The 13,486-nt window shown below is 38.1% G+C and overlaps 1 protein-coding gene across 4 annotated transcripts in view; it reads right to left on the bottom strand.

Moving 5' to 3' along the window:
- LOC128693460 (sodium/hydrogen exchanger 9B2-like) overlaps window positions 1-13,486 on the bottom strand; it is a 107,096-nt gene that overhangs the window by 44,214 nt on the left and 49,396 nt on the right. For all 4 annotated transcript variants that reach the window (XM_070100811.1, XM_070100810.1, XM_070100809.1 and 1 more), the window contains exons 5-6: window positions 12,407-12,589; window positions 5,719-5,894 (exon numbers count right to left, since the gene is read on the bottom strand). In XM_070100811.1, the coding sequence (XP_069956912.1) occupies window positions 5,719-5,894; window positions 12,407-12,589 (359 nt within the window). The remainder of the gene's footprint in view (window positions 1-5,718; window positions 5,895-12,406; window positions 12,590-13,486) is intronic.

Here is a 13,486-nt window from a genome sequence, read left to right on the forward strand (position 1 = left end):
CTATAATTTAAAAATATAAAAATAAAAACAATGTTAAGTATGGCTTCACTCGGATTCTAATTCATTTTTTGCATCAATATACAAATTCCATTTATTAATATTCGCTGAAATATTCCCTAACTGATAAAGATGCAAACGGGAAATTTTCATTTGCTGCCTTCTTCACAAAACATTCACAAATTTATGGGAAAAAATCACTCAAAAATATTAATTTAAAAATTCATAAAATCATAAACTTTACTCAATTCTGATGTTTTGTCTCCTTAATTATGTGGAACGATGTGGTATCTACATTTCTCAAAGCTCATGTGTCTAAGTTCTGGGACTAGTCTCTGCACTTCTTCCAGTTGGGGCCCTGGTGGCCTGGTGGCTAAAGCTCTTGCTTCACACAGCAAGGGTCTGGGTTTGATTCCCAGCCAGGGTAGACATTGGGTGTGTTTTTTTTTATACCTGTTGTCTATGTTCATCCATCATTAAAATGGGTACCTGGGTGTTAGTCGACTGGTGTGGGTCGTATCCTGATACAAAACTGACCTAATTTGCCCGAAATGCTTTGCATAACAAGCGACTTTCTATATACTAGTAGTATGTCATTGACGTCAGCTAGGCCTGTATACCTTGTACATGTACTTGTAGTAAATAAAGATATTATTATTATTATTATTATTAGAGTTTCTTGACATGTCAAGTGAAGCCTCCTTCCTGTTAGATCAGTAGTATACAATACTGTCAAGTTGTTGAACAAGACATATGTGCAACACCTGAGTGTCTTTACTGATGATGCCAAGGTGTTACACGTGTCTTATTAACCTCTTGTTTTGATGTGACCTTCAGTACACTCGTGGGTTTGGATGATTGTATTGGGTCTAGTAAATGTTTTATAAAGGCCTAATATATGTTTTATAAAGATCCCAGATTCAATGAAACATTATTTTTAAATAAGGGAAGAACCACAAACTGAAATTTGCAAGTCGTGACTGGCAGGAAAAGCTCTGTACATAGATAATACACAAATCATTAATTAGTAATAATTACATAGTTTGCAAAGCTCGTCAAAGTGATGATGTCATGACTGATACTTTTCACTTTGCTATAACATTATTTAGTGATAATACAGTGAAATATTTTAAATGCCAGAATGTTGCTCACTTAAAGGATAATTTTAATTATGTTTCCTAGATTTTCATTTTTTTTTTTTTTAAATTTTCATCCATTTGTCTCAGAAGAAGCATAGTTAACTTAACTTATGGAAAAAACCTATACACTCCAGGTTAGGTTAAGTTTGTCAGGAAACAGGACAAGTGTTTCCTGATGCGGGTCCTAGATGACGCTCTGCCTTCGGAGCTTTTGGTTATCTGACCGAGGCCTTCGGCTGGATTACTGGCCCACCCCTTTAAAAACTGTAGTCATTTTATAACCATTTAGTAGTTCATGCACACCAGTTATGATCCTAGTTTTCTTTCACGAAGGACACATCACTGGTCAAAGTTTGAAGATGATTAAATAGACTTTGTCAGGTTGCCACCTGGAAGCCAAGTCTGTACCTGCCAGTGGCTACCTGAACCTTTGTGAAATTTTAAAGCCGGTTGGATGAAAGATTTCAGGTTATATATAAAACATTCTGGGGAGGTGAATTAAAAAAAATCAGGCTACCACTTAATGGTACCACTTAAGGGTTAGTGCACTCAGCTCACACTGAGGTCCATGGTTCTATCCCCGGTACGGATGGAACATTTGGGCGTGTTTCCTTAAGACACTTCTTGTCCCTGTTCACTTAACAGTAAATAGATACCTGGGTGTTAGTCACCTGGTATGGGTAGCATCCTGGGGGACAAAACATAATTTGCCTAAAATGCTATGCATAACAAGGGGCTTTCTATATAGTATCTCATTGGTGTCGCCTAGGTCTGCATAAGTTTTATATTTATTTGTAGAAATAAAGATTATTATTATTATTATTATTATTTTTTCAACAAGTCAGCCATCTCCCACCAAGGCAGGGTGACCCAAAAAGAAAGAAAAAATCCCAAAAAAGAAAATAGTTTCATCATCATTCAACACTTTCACCTCACTCACATATAATCACTGTTTTTGCAGAGGTGCCCAGGATACAACAGTTTAGAAGTATATACATATAAAAATACACAATATATCCCTCCAAACTGCCAATATCTCAAACCCCTCCTTTAGAGTGCAGGCATTGTACTTCCCATTTCCAGGACTCAAGTCCGGTTATATAAAATAACCAGTTTCCTTGAATCCCTTCACTAAATATTACCCTGCTCACACTCCAACAGCTCGTCAGGTCCCAAATACAATTTGTCTCCATTCACTCCTGTCTAACACGTTCACGCACGCTTGCTGGAAGTCCAAACCCCTCGCCCACAACACCTCCCTCCAACCCCTCCATCCAACCTTTACAAGGACGACCCCAACCCCGACTTCCTTCCCCTACAGATTTATATGCTCTCCATGTCATTCTACTTTGATCCATTCTCTCTAAATGACCAAACCACCTCAACAAACCCACTTCAGCCCTCTGACTAATACTTTTATTAACTCCACACCTTCTCCTAATTTCCACACTCCAAATTTTCTGCATAATATTTACACTACACATAGCCCTTAGACAGGATATCTCCACTGCCTCCAACCGCCTCCTCGCTGCTGCATTTACAACCCAAGCTTCACACCCATATAAGAGTGCTGGTATTACTATACTTTCATACATTCCATTCTTTGCCTCCATAGATAACATTTTTTGCTTCCACATATACCTCAATGCAACACTCACCTTTTTTCCTTCATCAATTCTATGATTAACCTCATCCTTCATAAATCCATCTGCTGACACGTCAACTCCCAAATATCTGAAAACATTCACTTCTTACATACTATTCCCCAATTTGATATCTAATTTTTCTTTATCTAAATCATTTGACACCCTCATCACCTTACTCTTTTCTATGTTCACTTTCAACTTTCTAACTTTACACACACTCCCAAATTCGTCCACTAACCTTTGCAATTTTTCTTTAGAATATCCCATAAGCACAGTATCATCAGCAAAAAGTAACTGTGTCACTTACCATTTTGTATTTAATTCCCCATAATTTAATCCCGCCCCTCTCCTGAACACCCTAGCATTTACTTCTTTTACAACTCCATCTATAAATATATTAAACAACCATGGTGACATTACACATCCCTGTCTAAGACCTACTTTTACTGGAAAATAGTCTTCCTCTCTTCTACACACCCTAACCTGAGCCTCACTATCCTCATAAAAACTCTTTACAGCATTTAGTAACTTACCACCTATTCCATATACTTGCAACATCTGCCACATTACTTCCCTATCCACTCTATCATATGCCTTTTCTAAATCCATAAATGCAATAAAAACTTCCCTACCTTTATCTAAATAATGCTCACATATATGCTTCAATGTAAACACTTGATCTACACATCCCCTACCCACTCTAAAACCTCCTTGCTCATCTGCAATTCTACATTCTGTCTTACCTCTAATTCTTTCAATTATAACCCTACCATACACTTTTCCTGGTATACTAAGTAAGCTTATTCCTCTATAATTTTTACAATCTCTTTTGTCCCCCTTCCCTTTATATAAAGGGACTATACACACACTCTGCCAATCCCTAGGTACCTTCCCCTCTTTCATACATTTATTAAACAAAAATACCAACCATTCCAACACTATGTCCCCCCCTGCTTTTAACATTTCTGTCATGATCCTGTCAGTTCCAGCTGCTTTACCACCTTCCATTCTACGTAATGCCTCACGCACCTCCCCCACGCTCACATCCTGCTCTTCTTCACTCCTAAAAGATGGTATACCTCCCTGGCCAGTGCATGAAATTACCGCCTTCCTTTCTTCGTCGACATTTAAAAGTTCCTCAAAATATTCTTGCCATCTACCCAAAACCTCCATCTCCCCATCTAATAACTCCCCTACTCTGTTTTTAACTGACAAATCCATTTGTTCCCTAGGCTTTCATAACTTGTTTAACTCACTCCAAATTTTTTTCTTATTTTCATTAAAATTTCTTGACATACCTCTCCCACTCTATCATTCACTCTCCTTTTGCACTCTCTCACCACTCTCTTCACCTTTCTTTTACTCTCCATATACTCTGCTCTTCTTATAACACTTCTGCTTTGTAAGTACCTCTCATAAGCTACCTTTTTCTCTTTTATCACACCCTTTACTTCATCATTCCACCAATCACTCCTCTTTCCTCCTGCATCCACCCTCCTATAACTGCAAACTTCTGCCCCACATTCTAATACTGCATTTTTAAAACTATTCCAACCCTCTTCAGCCCCCCCCCCTCCTCCACTACTCATACCTGCACCAGCCCACCTTTCTGCCAATAGTTGCTTACATTTCACCCAAACTCCCTTAATTTATACACTTTCACCTCCCTCTTACTTGTTGTTGCCATTTTCCTCTTATCCCATCTACCTCTTACTCTAACTGTAGCTACAACTAAATAGTGATCCGATATATCAGTTGCCCCTCTATAAACGTATACATCCTGGAGCCTACCCATCAACCTTTTATCCACCAACACATAATCTAACAAACTACTTTCATTACGTGCTACATCATACCTTGTATATTTATTTATCCTCTTTTTCATAAAATATGTATTACTTATTACCAAACCTCTTTCTACACATAGCTCAAAGGCTCCCCATTTTCAATTACCCCTTGCACCCCAAATTTTCCTATTACTCCCTCCCCAACATTTTTACCCACTTTAGCATTAAAATCCCCAACCACAAGTACTCTCACATTTGATTCAAAACTCCCCACGCAATCACTCAACATTTCCCAAAATCTCTTTTTCTCCTCTATACTTCTCTCTTCCCTAGGTGCATGTATGTTTACTATAACCCACTTCTCATATCCAACCTTTATTTTACTCCACATAATCCTTGAATTAATACATTTATTATTATTATTATTATTATGGCATGATGTCAGGGTATGGCATAAGTCGCTTTATCGTAATCACTAATTTTTAACCATGGAGAGCAGCTGTTTTAATGTGCTGGTGAACTAGTGGATAAGTGAAATTCCATTCTCTTTATTGCTAACATTTACATGTTTTATAGGGCTGCAGGATGAACAGAAAATTAAAAAATTATACTGCACCCTGTATTATGCCTACTGTGTGCATTGTGGTTAAGGGAGCTAGATGTGTCGGCCGCTGTGTCTGTATGGTCACTGTTAATAAATCTTGAAGCTCGTGGGTTTTCTAGGCTGCAGTTTTCACTTACTAAACATTTGGTTAATTAAAACCTATCAACTATGTAAGGGTTAATAAGGCTACATGTAACCTGTTCACCACCAGTCAAGAATACTTTATTCCCTAAAATAGGAATGAAAATAAATTCTCATTGTATATACACTGGAAGACTTAACCGTTCTGTGTACATATTCTGTAGACAATAATGCTAAATATTTAAACAAAAAATTAAAATACAGTAAGCTGTCAGTGTATATGAATCAAGATATATCTTTTGGTGTATATACCTAATCAACTTGTAGCTTTGAAGAGGAGAAATTTACATTTTAAGGAATATAAACAAAAAAATCAAAGCTTTAATATAATAAAAGAGATTAAATCCGAATACAAAAGTCACAAGGCATTACAACATTTTTATAATTAGGCTTAAGACACTAACCTTTAGCAAATGTTAATCCCAGCATGATGCTGAAGCCAGTGATAGCCAAGACGTCATCAATGCTGGCGGCTGCGATGACCAGTGTTGGAATACCTTGGTCCACCCCATAACCTTCTTCACTCAACTTTAATAAACTTGGCACCACCACTGCTGGTGATACTGCAGCAACAATGAACCTGGAAGACACATGTTACTGCTAGAGAAATAAAATAACTGGAAAGAGTTGAAAATATTATGCATAACAATATCCCCCAGTGATCTTAAAATAAGATTTAACATAGAATTATTTAAATGGTATGGGATTATTGTGTATACAGTGGACCCCCGGTTTACGATATTATTTCATTCCAGAAGTATGTTCAGGTGCCAGTACTGACCGAATTTGTTCCCATAAGGAATATTGTGAAGTAGATTAGTCCATTTCAGACCCCCAAACATACACGTACAAACGCACTTACATGAATACACTTACATAATTGGTCTCATTGGGAGGTGATCGTTAAGCGGGGGTCCACTGTAGTTATGATTTTTGTCGACTAGTACACTGGAATTGGCCGAAAATAGGGCTCAATGTGGGCGAAATCGCTGATGCATAAACGTCACCAAGACCACTAATTTCGCGAGATCATAATTCCATAAGTTTTCCATCAAATTTCATACTTTTGGTGCCATTATGATCGGGAAAAGATTCTCTGTTTAGGACAGGGCCACTTAACCCTGAAAGGGTTAAGGAAACACACTTCAAGTGTTTACAGCCATACCGGGGATTGAACTACAGACCTCAATGTGTGAGATGAATGCACTACCAACCGAGGTATGGAACACTAGAAGACCTATTTATACATAATGCTAACAGAATCAGTTACCTTTAAAATTGTACAAGTCTTGTTCACCTTTACAGTTTGGTGACAAACTTACTAATAATTAAAGGTTGTTCAAAGTACAGTGGACCCTCGAATTTCATCATCCCTTTCCTGTATGTAAAACTATAGTTTCTTCTTTCAACGTACCAGCCGTATCCCACCGAGGTGGGGTGGCCCAAAAGGAAAAACGAAAGTTTCTCCTTTTTAATTTAGTAATATATACAGAAGGGGTTACTAGCCCCTTGCTCCCAGCATTTTAGTCACCTCTTACGACACACATAGCTTACAGAGGAAGAATTCTGTTCCACTTCCCCATGGAGATAAGAGGAAATAAACAAGAACAAGAACTAGAAAGAAAATAGAAAAAAACCCAGAGGGGTATGTATATATATTCTTGTACATGTATGGTAAATGCAGCAGCGAGGAGATGGTTGGAGGCAGTGGAGATGTCCTGTCTAAGGGCAATGTGTGGTGTAAATATTATGCAGAAAATTCGGAGTGTGGAAATTAGGAAAAGGTGTGGAGTTAATAAAAGTATTAGTCAGAGGGCAGAAGAGGGGTTGTTGAGGTGGTTTGGTCATTTAGAGAGAATGGATCAAAGTAGAATGACATGGAAAGCATATAAATCTATAGGGGAAGGAAGGTGGGGTAGGGGTCGTCCTCGAAAGGGTTGGAGAGAGGGGGTAAAGGAGGTTTTGTGCGCGAGGGGCTTGGACTTCCAGCAAGCGTGCGTGAGCGTGTTAGACAGGAGTGAATGGAGACGAACGGTACTTGGGACCTGACGATCTGTTGGGGTGTGAGCAGGGTAATATTTAGTGAAGGGATTCAGGGAAACCGGTTATTTTCATATAGTCAGACTTGAGTCCTGGAAATGGGAAGTACAATGCCTGCACTTTAAAGGAGGGGTTTGAGATATTGGCAGTTTGGAGGGATATGTTGTGTATCTTTATACATATATGCTTCTAAACTGTTGTATTCTGAGCACCTCTGCAAAAACAGTGATAATGTGTGAGTGTGGTGAAAGTGTTGAATGATGATGAAAGTACTTTCTTTTTGGGGATTTTCTTTCTTTTTTTGGGTCACCCTGCCTCGGTGGGAAACGGCCGACTTGTTGAAAAAAAAAAAACATGTCTGTGTAGTGTGACCTAAGTGTAAGTAGAAGTAGCAAGACGTACCTGAAATCTTGCATGTTTAAGAGACAGAAAAAAGGACACCAGCAATCCTACCATCATGTAAAACAATTACAGGTTTCCGTTTTACACTCATTTGGCAGGACGGTAGTACATCCCTGGGCGGTTGCTGTCTACCAACCTACTACCTAGAAAACTATAGTTATTCTCTATAAAATGTATTTTTTGTTAATGTTTCCCATAAGAAATAATGTAAATCCAATTAATCCATTCCAGACACCCAAAAATATTAACAAAAAATACATTTTATAGAGAATAATTATAGTTGTATCAGCAGAAGAATAAGTGAATCTTATGGAAATAAGCAGAAAGGAGAACACTAGTTATTAGTATACCAAAGGATTATGAAGATAAAAACATCTATTCAAATCTTATATATCAAAATTCAGGGCATCAGTTCTTATGCTGAAGACCTTTGCCCTAATTTTAATTCATTTACATTTATAGAAGTAGATAAAAAGGCTTCGAGAGAAAAATATTGGAATTTCTCCAAGTAGTGAACGTGATTCACTTACATCGTTAATCAGACAGAGAATTAAAGTTAGTGTTTCCAAGATTCTTCGAGTCTAGAATAAACAATCCTGGCGGATAGCCCCAAAACAGAATATTTTCTTTGGGCTTGCAAGGAAAACTCTTGGAATTGAAGACCTATGAGAATCACATACTGCCAAAATAAAATACAGTGGACCCCCAGTTCGCGAAGCCATCGGTATCCGATAAATCCGGTATCCGAAGCATTATATCGCAAAAAATTTGCCTCGGATCCCGTTACAAAACCCAGTATGTGATACGATTTGTGCGAGATGTGTCCAGTGTTTACAAGCCAGCCAGTGTGCGCGCATCTAAGGATACATTCGGTACATACTATATTATCCATATTATCACTGTTTTTGGTGCTTGTTTCTGCAAAATAAGTCACCATGGGCCCCAAGAAAGCTTCTAGTGCCAACCCATCGAGACCAAGGGTGCTAATGACTATTGAAATTAATGAAATGTGTGCAAAGTGGCTTGAAGTGCAAACCTTTTTTGATGAAAATCACCCTGACACAGCTACTGCAAGCCGTGTTGGCAACCTGTACACTGACAATGTTGTGAAACACTTTAGGAAAGTCATAAAGGAACGAGAGGTACAGGCCTCTATGGACAGATATGTTGTGCGACAGAAGTCCAGTGACTCTCAAGCTGGTCCTAGTGGCATTAAAAGAAGAAGAGAAGTAACCCCGGAAAAGGACTTGCTACCTCAAGTCCTAACGGAGGGGGGATTCCCCTTCTAAACACTAAAAACTTCAACACTCTCCCCTCCTCCCATTCCATCCCATCAATCATCACCAGATCTTCACTAAAGGTAAGTGTCAATTATTCTATTGTGATTATTCTATTGTTATTATTGTTAATGTAATTATTATATTGCATTAAATTTAATATATCATGTGGTAAAAGTTTTTTTTTTTTCATACTTTTGGGTGTCTTGCACGGATTAATTTGATTTCCATTATTTCTTTTGGGGAAAATTGATTCGCTTTCTGATAATTTTGGTTTACGATGAGCTCTCGGGAACGGATTAATATTGTGAACCGGGGGTCCACTGTACAGAGATGTATGATTCATCATTTTGTGTGTTTTATGGCACCAAGAATCAAATTACACCACCATTTTTATTGTTAAATATACCTACAACATATAAGCGCCGTTCTTACTGTAAAATTTTTCAATAAAATTATCATAATCAATATTACCCTCCCAGCCACAGGCATAGTGAAATGCTTCTAAATAAACATTCTATAGCATTTTATTAGCTTTCAAATGAGACCAAAATGAGCATCCTAAATGACGTATAGCAGAGTAAGAGTGAATTTTGGAAGTCTCATCGTTAATCTATAGTTTAACAGAAAAAGAAAGAAGCAGTCATAATTGTAACAGACGAAGTCATAACAGTACAGTACTGAATGTTCAAGAGTTTTCCACAGGTATTTGCAAAGGGCTGTGCAGGGTAGCCCCTTCTTGTTGCAGCTGCAAGACTGACCACATGATTGCTGACATCCACACTTTACCAGTTCCTGGCACACCACTGAAACTTGTGGGATAGTAATCCACTGGAGAAAAGGCTTCCCTTCAGCTCTTTTCCTACCATGCAGGCATTGGTCTAGTTCTTGGATTATGCCAAGATAACCAAACACTGGCCAGGTAGAGATCCCATTGACAGTTGTGGTACAAAGCATTCTGAGTCGGTGGAATCATCTCCACACTCTAATTTCAATTGCAGAGCAACTGCTTCCTGAGGTGGTTCACCAAACTCGTACCTCCTCCATAGACATGAATAATGAAATGCTCGAGAGAAATGAGCTGATTTTCTCTCTCTATTAAACAGAAGGAACTCATAGCGTCAGTGACATTGTTAAAGGACTTCTACAAGGTTTTGGAACAAAGATGTTGAATCACAGTCATTGACTGCAGCAAACAGAGGAAGGGCACTCCATCATTTTCTGTCTAAAGTTTCAGTAATGTTCCTAATGGCCATAAGGTGTTGATGCCTCCCAGTGTTATAGTTGACAGAAACTTCACAGTTGGTAACAGATTTGCCTTCCAAGAAAGGAATATATAAGACGAGAATGATCACACCATCAGAGGAGGTCCTTGCCAAAATGTCTGAATGACCAGTCCACAGAGCATGAAGAATATGCACACATCATGAGTCGTCGTCTGCTTACTCTTAGCAGAGTCTCCCTCCATGTACTACCTGGTTCCCCGTGCTTGACTGTCGTTCCATCAGCACTGGAGATTTATAAATCACCAGGAGAGCACTGGGTCTCGATGGAACCTTCCCTAAAGTACTGAAACAGTTATACTTTATTTTAGCAGTTTTCGAGGAACTCGAACCATTTTCCAGGTATTTTTCACTATCAGGCCAACTTTTAAACACACTCATAATAATCTGCTGCCATCTTCGATGGATTCTTGTCTATTGGTGTCCCAAATAATATGGAGAGAGGAAACCTTCCTAAGTTCCCTTTGAAACCCGTATGTTTGTAGTTTTTGAAAACAAACTCAACTTTAGGGAACCAGCATATGAATGAGTGTTCAACCATCTACATGGTAATCATACAACAGGGATTAGTACAGTGAAAAACAGCCCTGTAAATTATTAATTTCTTTCTTAAGGCATTTGGTGATATTCAATTTCTTTAAATGATACATCACTTCTTCACTTTCTGCCATGGATGGAGGAATAGCTTGAACCCTCAGAGGAGAATATATGTGAAGGTCAAGATCACCTTTACATATATTTGCAGCAATGTATATTTGGGCGAAAACTGAGCTGGAGCCCTTGAAGAACTTAATTTTCTTTTGCTTGCTTCTTACTGTCATACTGCTCTTGTTCTCACATTTCAAAATTCCTTACTAAATCATTAACAAAAAAAAAAATCAAACTAAACTCACTAGACCTTCCCCAAGTTCTACAAATGAATTTCCCTTGTTTCAAATAACATCAAAGTTTTGGACATCACTGAGGAAGTTAGTCTGGTGCCTTTATCCATCATCATCATGAAAAAAAACAAGATTTTTGGTCTGTGTAATCTCCCATGAAATCCTGGAGCAACTCACTCACCAAACATCCACAAAAAGATCATTTAACAAAGGATGCTGGATCTTGTTTAAATCCAATCACTCTTCCAAAACTCTTCAATATTTTATTCAGTTGCTCATGACTTTGGTCTATGGGAATCACTAAAAAGCTTCTATCATTTCTTGAAAAATTTCCCTGCCCTGAAGGCCTTGAAAGTATGTTTTGGTAATTCTTTAAAATCTTGGATATGAACAGAAACCCAGCAAGCATACTTGCTGTGATTGGAGAAAAAAATCAGAGAAACAAGAGACTGCAAAGAGTCCAGATATATATAAAAAAACTGGTTTTGCTCTGGGATCATATGCAAGTCAATAGGACTACCTAGAATTTCATAAGGAGAGTCCAAAAGGCAAAACATTGAGGAGCTTCCATAGGAGAAGCCCATTTTTCCAACACAACTGTAGTTGATATGTACCATGTGCTTCATAGAGATTTATTTATCAAGGCACAGTAAGTCACTATATGAGAATACCTTGATTTGGTTACACAAGTTGCTTCTAAGAGGACATAGGCAGTTCCTGGTGTTGCTGTTCCAGCTTCATCAATGACTGATAACCAACTAGAATCTTGTAGGAAATCACCAAGAGACATTAAGGTGACATAAGTTCCAGTATGTTTTCCGTTCAATAACTACAGAAAGCCTTGTCGTTTTGGTTTCAAAATATTAAAACTGATGTATTCCATAAGAAAGAAGAAACCCTATAAATTTAGACTTTGTAAGTGCAAATATGAAAACAAAATCTCTGTTAGATTTCAAATTTTCAGTTTTGACCAGCTTTGCTAACTTTATTAAAAGAAAGCTTTCACTTCAATCTATGTAAATTTTAAATTGCCATTTATTAAATAAATTGGTTCCCAAGTAATAAATAAACAAAGCCTCTTCTAGTAGGTTTAAACACAAAAGTAGATACATCTTATTTGGAACTATTGCTTTTAATTAACTTTGGGCCTTTTACATGCAATTTTGTCAATTTCACTGAATGTGTATAAATAACAACTTAGCTACTTACCCAAGCATAAGACTCCAACTCCAGGGAAGATCAAGGAAGAACGCTGATAAAACACCCATTATTATTGTTTCTACTAGACAAGGAATTAGAGCCAAGCGTAGTACAGTGCAGCTTAACTTCTTCAGGGCGACTGGGTCCAGTCCTAATCCGGCACGTATTAATATAATTGTAAGTGCAATGTTTCTGCAAAATTAAATGATATATTAATTGCTGATGATACTGTGCTTATGGGAGATTCTAAAGAAAAATTGCAAAGGTTAGTGGATGAGTTTGAGAATGTGTGTAAAGGTAGAAAGTTGAAAGTGAACATAGAAAAGAGTAAGGTGATGAGGGTATCAAATGATTTAGATAAAGAAAAAATGGATATCAAATTGGGGAGGAGGAGTATGAAAGAAGTGAATGTTTTCAGATACTTGGGAGTTGACGTGTCGGCGGATGGATTTATGAAGGATGAGGTTAATCATAGAATTGATGAGGGAAAAAAGGTGAGTGGTGCATTGAGGTATATGTGGAGTAAAAAAACGTTATCTATGGAGGCAAAGAAGGGAATGTATGAAAGTATAGTAGTACCAACACTCTTATATGGATGTGAAGCTTGGGTGGTAAATGCAGCAGCGAGGAGACGGTTGGAGGCAGTGGAGATGGCCTGTCTAAGGGCAATGTGTGGTGTAAATATTATGCAGAAAATTCGGAGTGTGGAAATTAGGAGAAGGTGTGGAGTTAATAAAAGCATTAGTCAGAGGGCAGAAGAGGGGTTGTTGAGGTGGTTTGGTCATTTAGAGAGAATGAATCAAAGTAGAATGACATGGAAAGCATATAAATCCATAGGGGAAGGAAAGAGGGGTAGGGGTCGTCCTCGAAAGGGTTGGAAAGAGGGGGTAAAGGAGGTTTTGTGGGCGAGGGGCTTGGACTTCCAGCAAGCGTGCATGAGCGTGTTAGATAGGAGTGAATGGAGACGAATGATACTTGGGACCTGACGATCTGTTGGAGTGTGAGCAGGGTAATATTTAGTGAAGGGATTCAGGGAAACCGGTTATTTTCATATAGTCGGACTTGAGTCCTGGAAATGGGAAGTACAAT

Source organism: Cherax quadricarinatus, chromosome 74 (genome assembly GCF_038502225.1).
Source record: "Cherax quadricarinatus isolate ZL_2023a chromosome 74, ASM3850222v1, whole genome shotgun sequence".
In the NCBI taxonomy this organism is placed as follows: Eukaryota; Metazoa; Arthropoda; class Malacostraca; order Decapoda; family Parastacidae; genus Cherax; species Cherax quadricarinatus.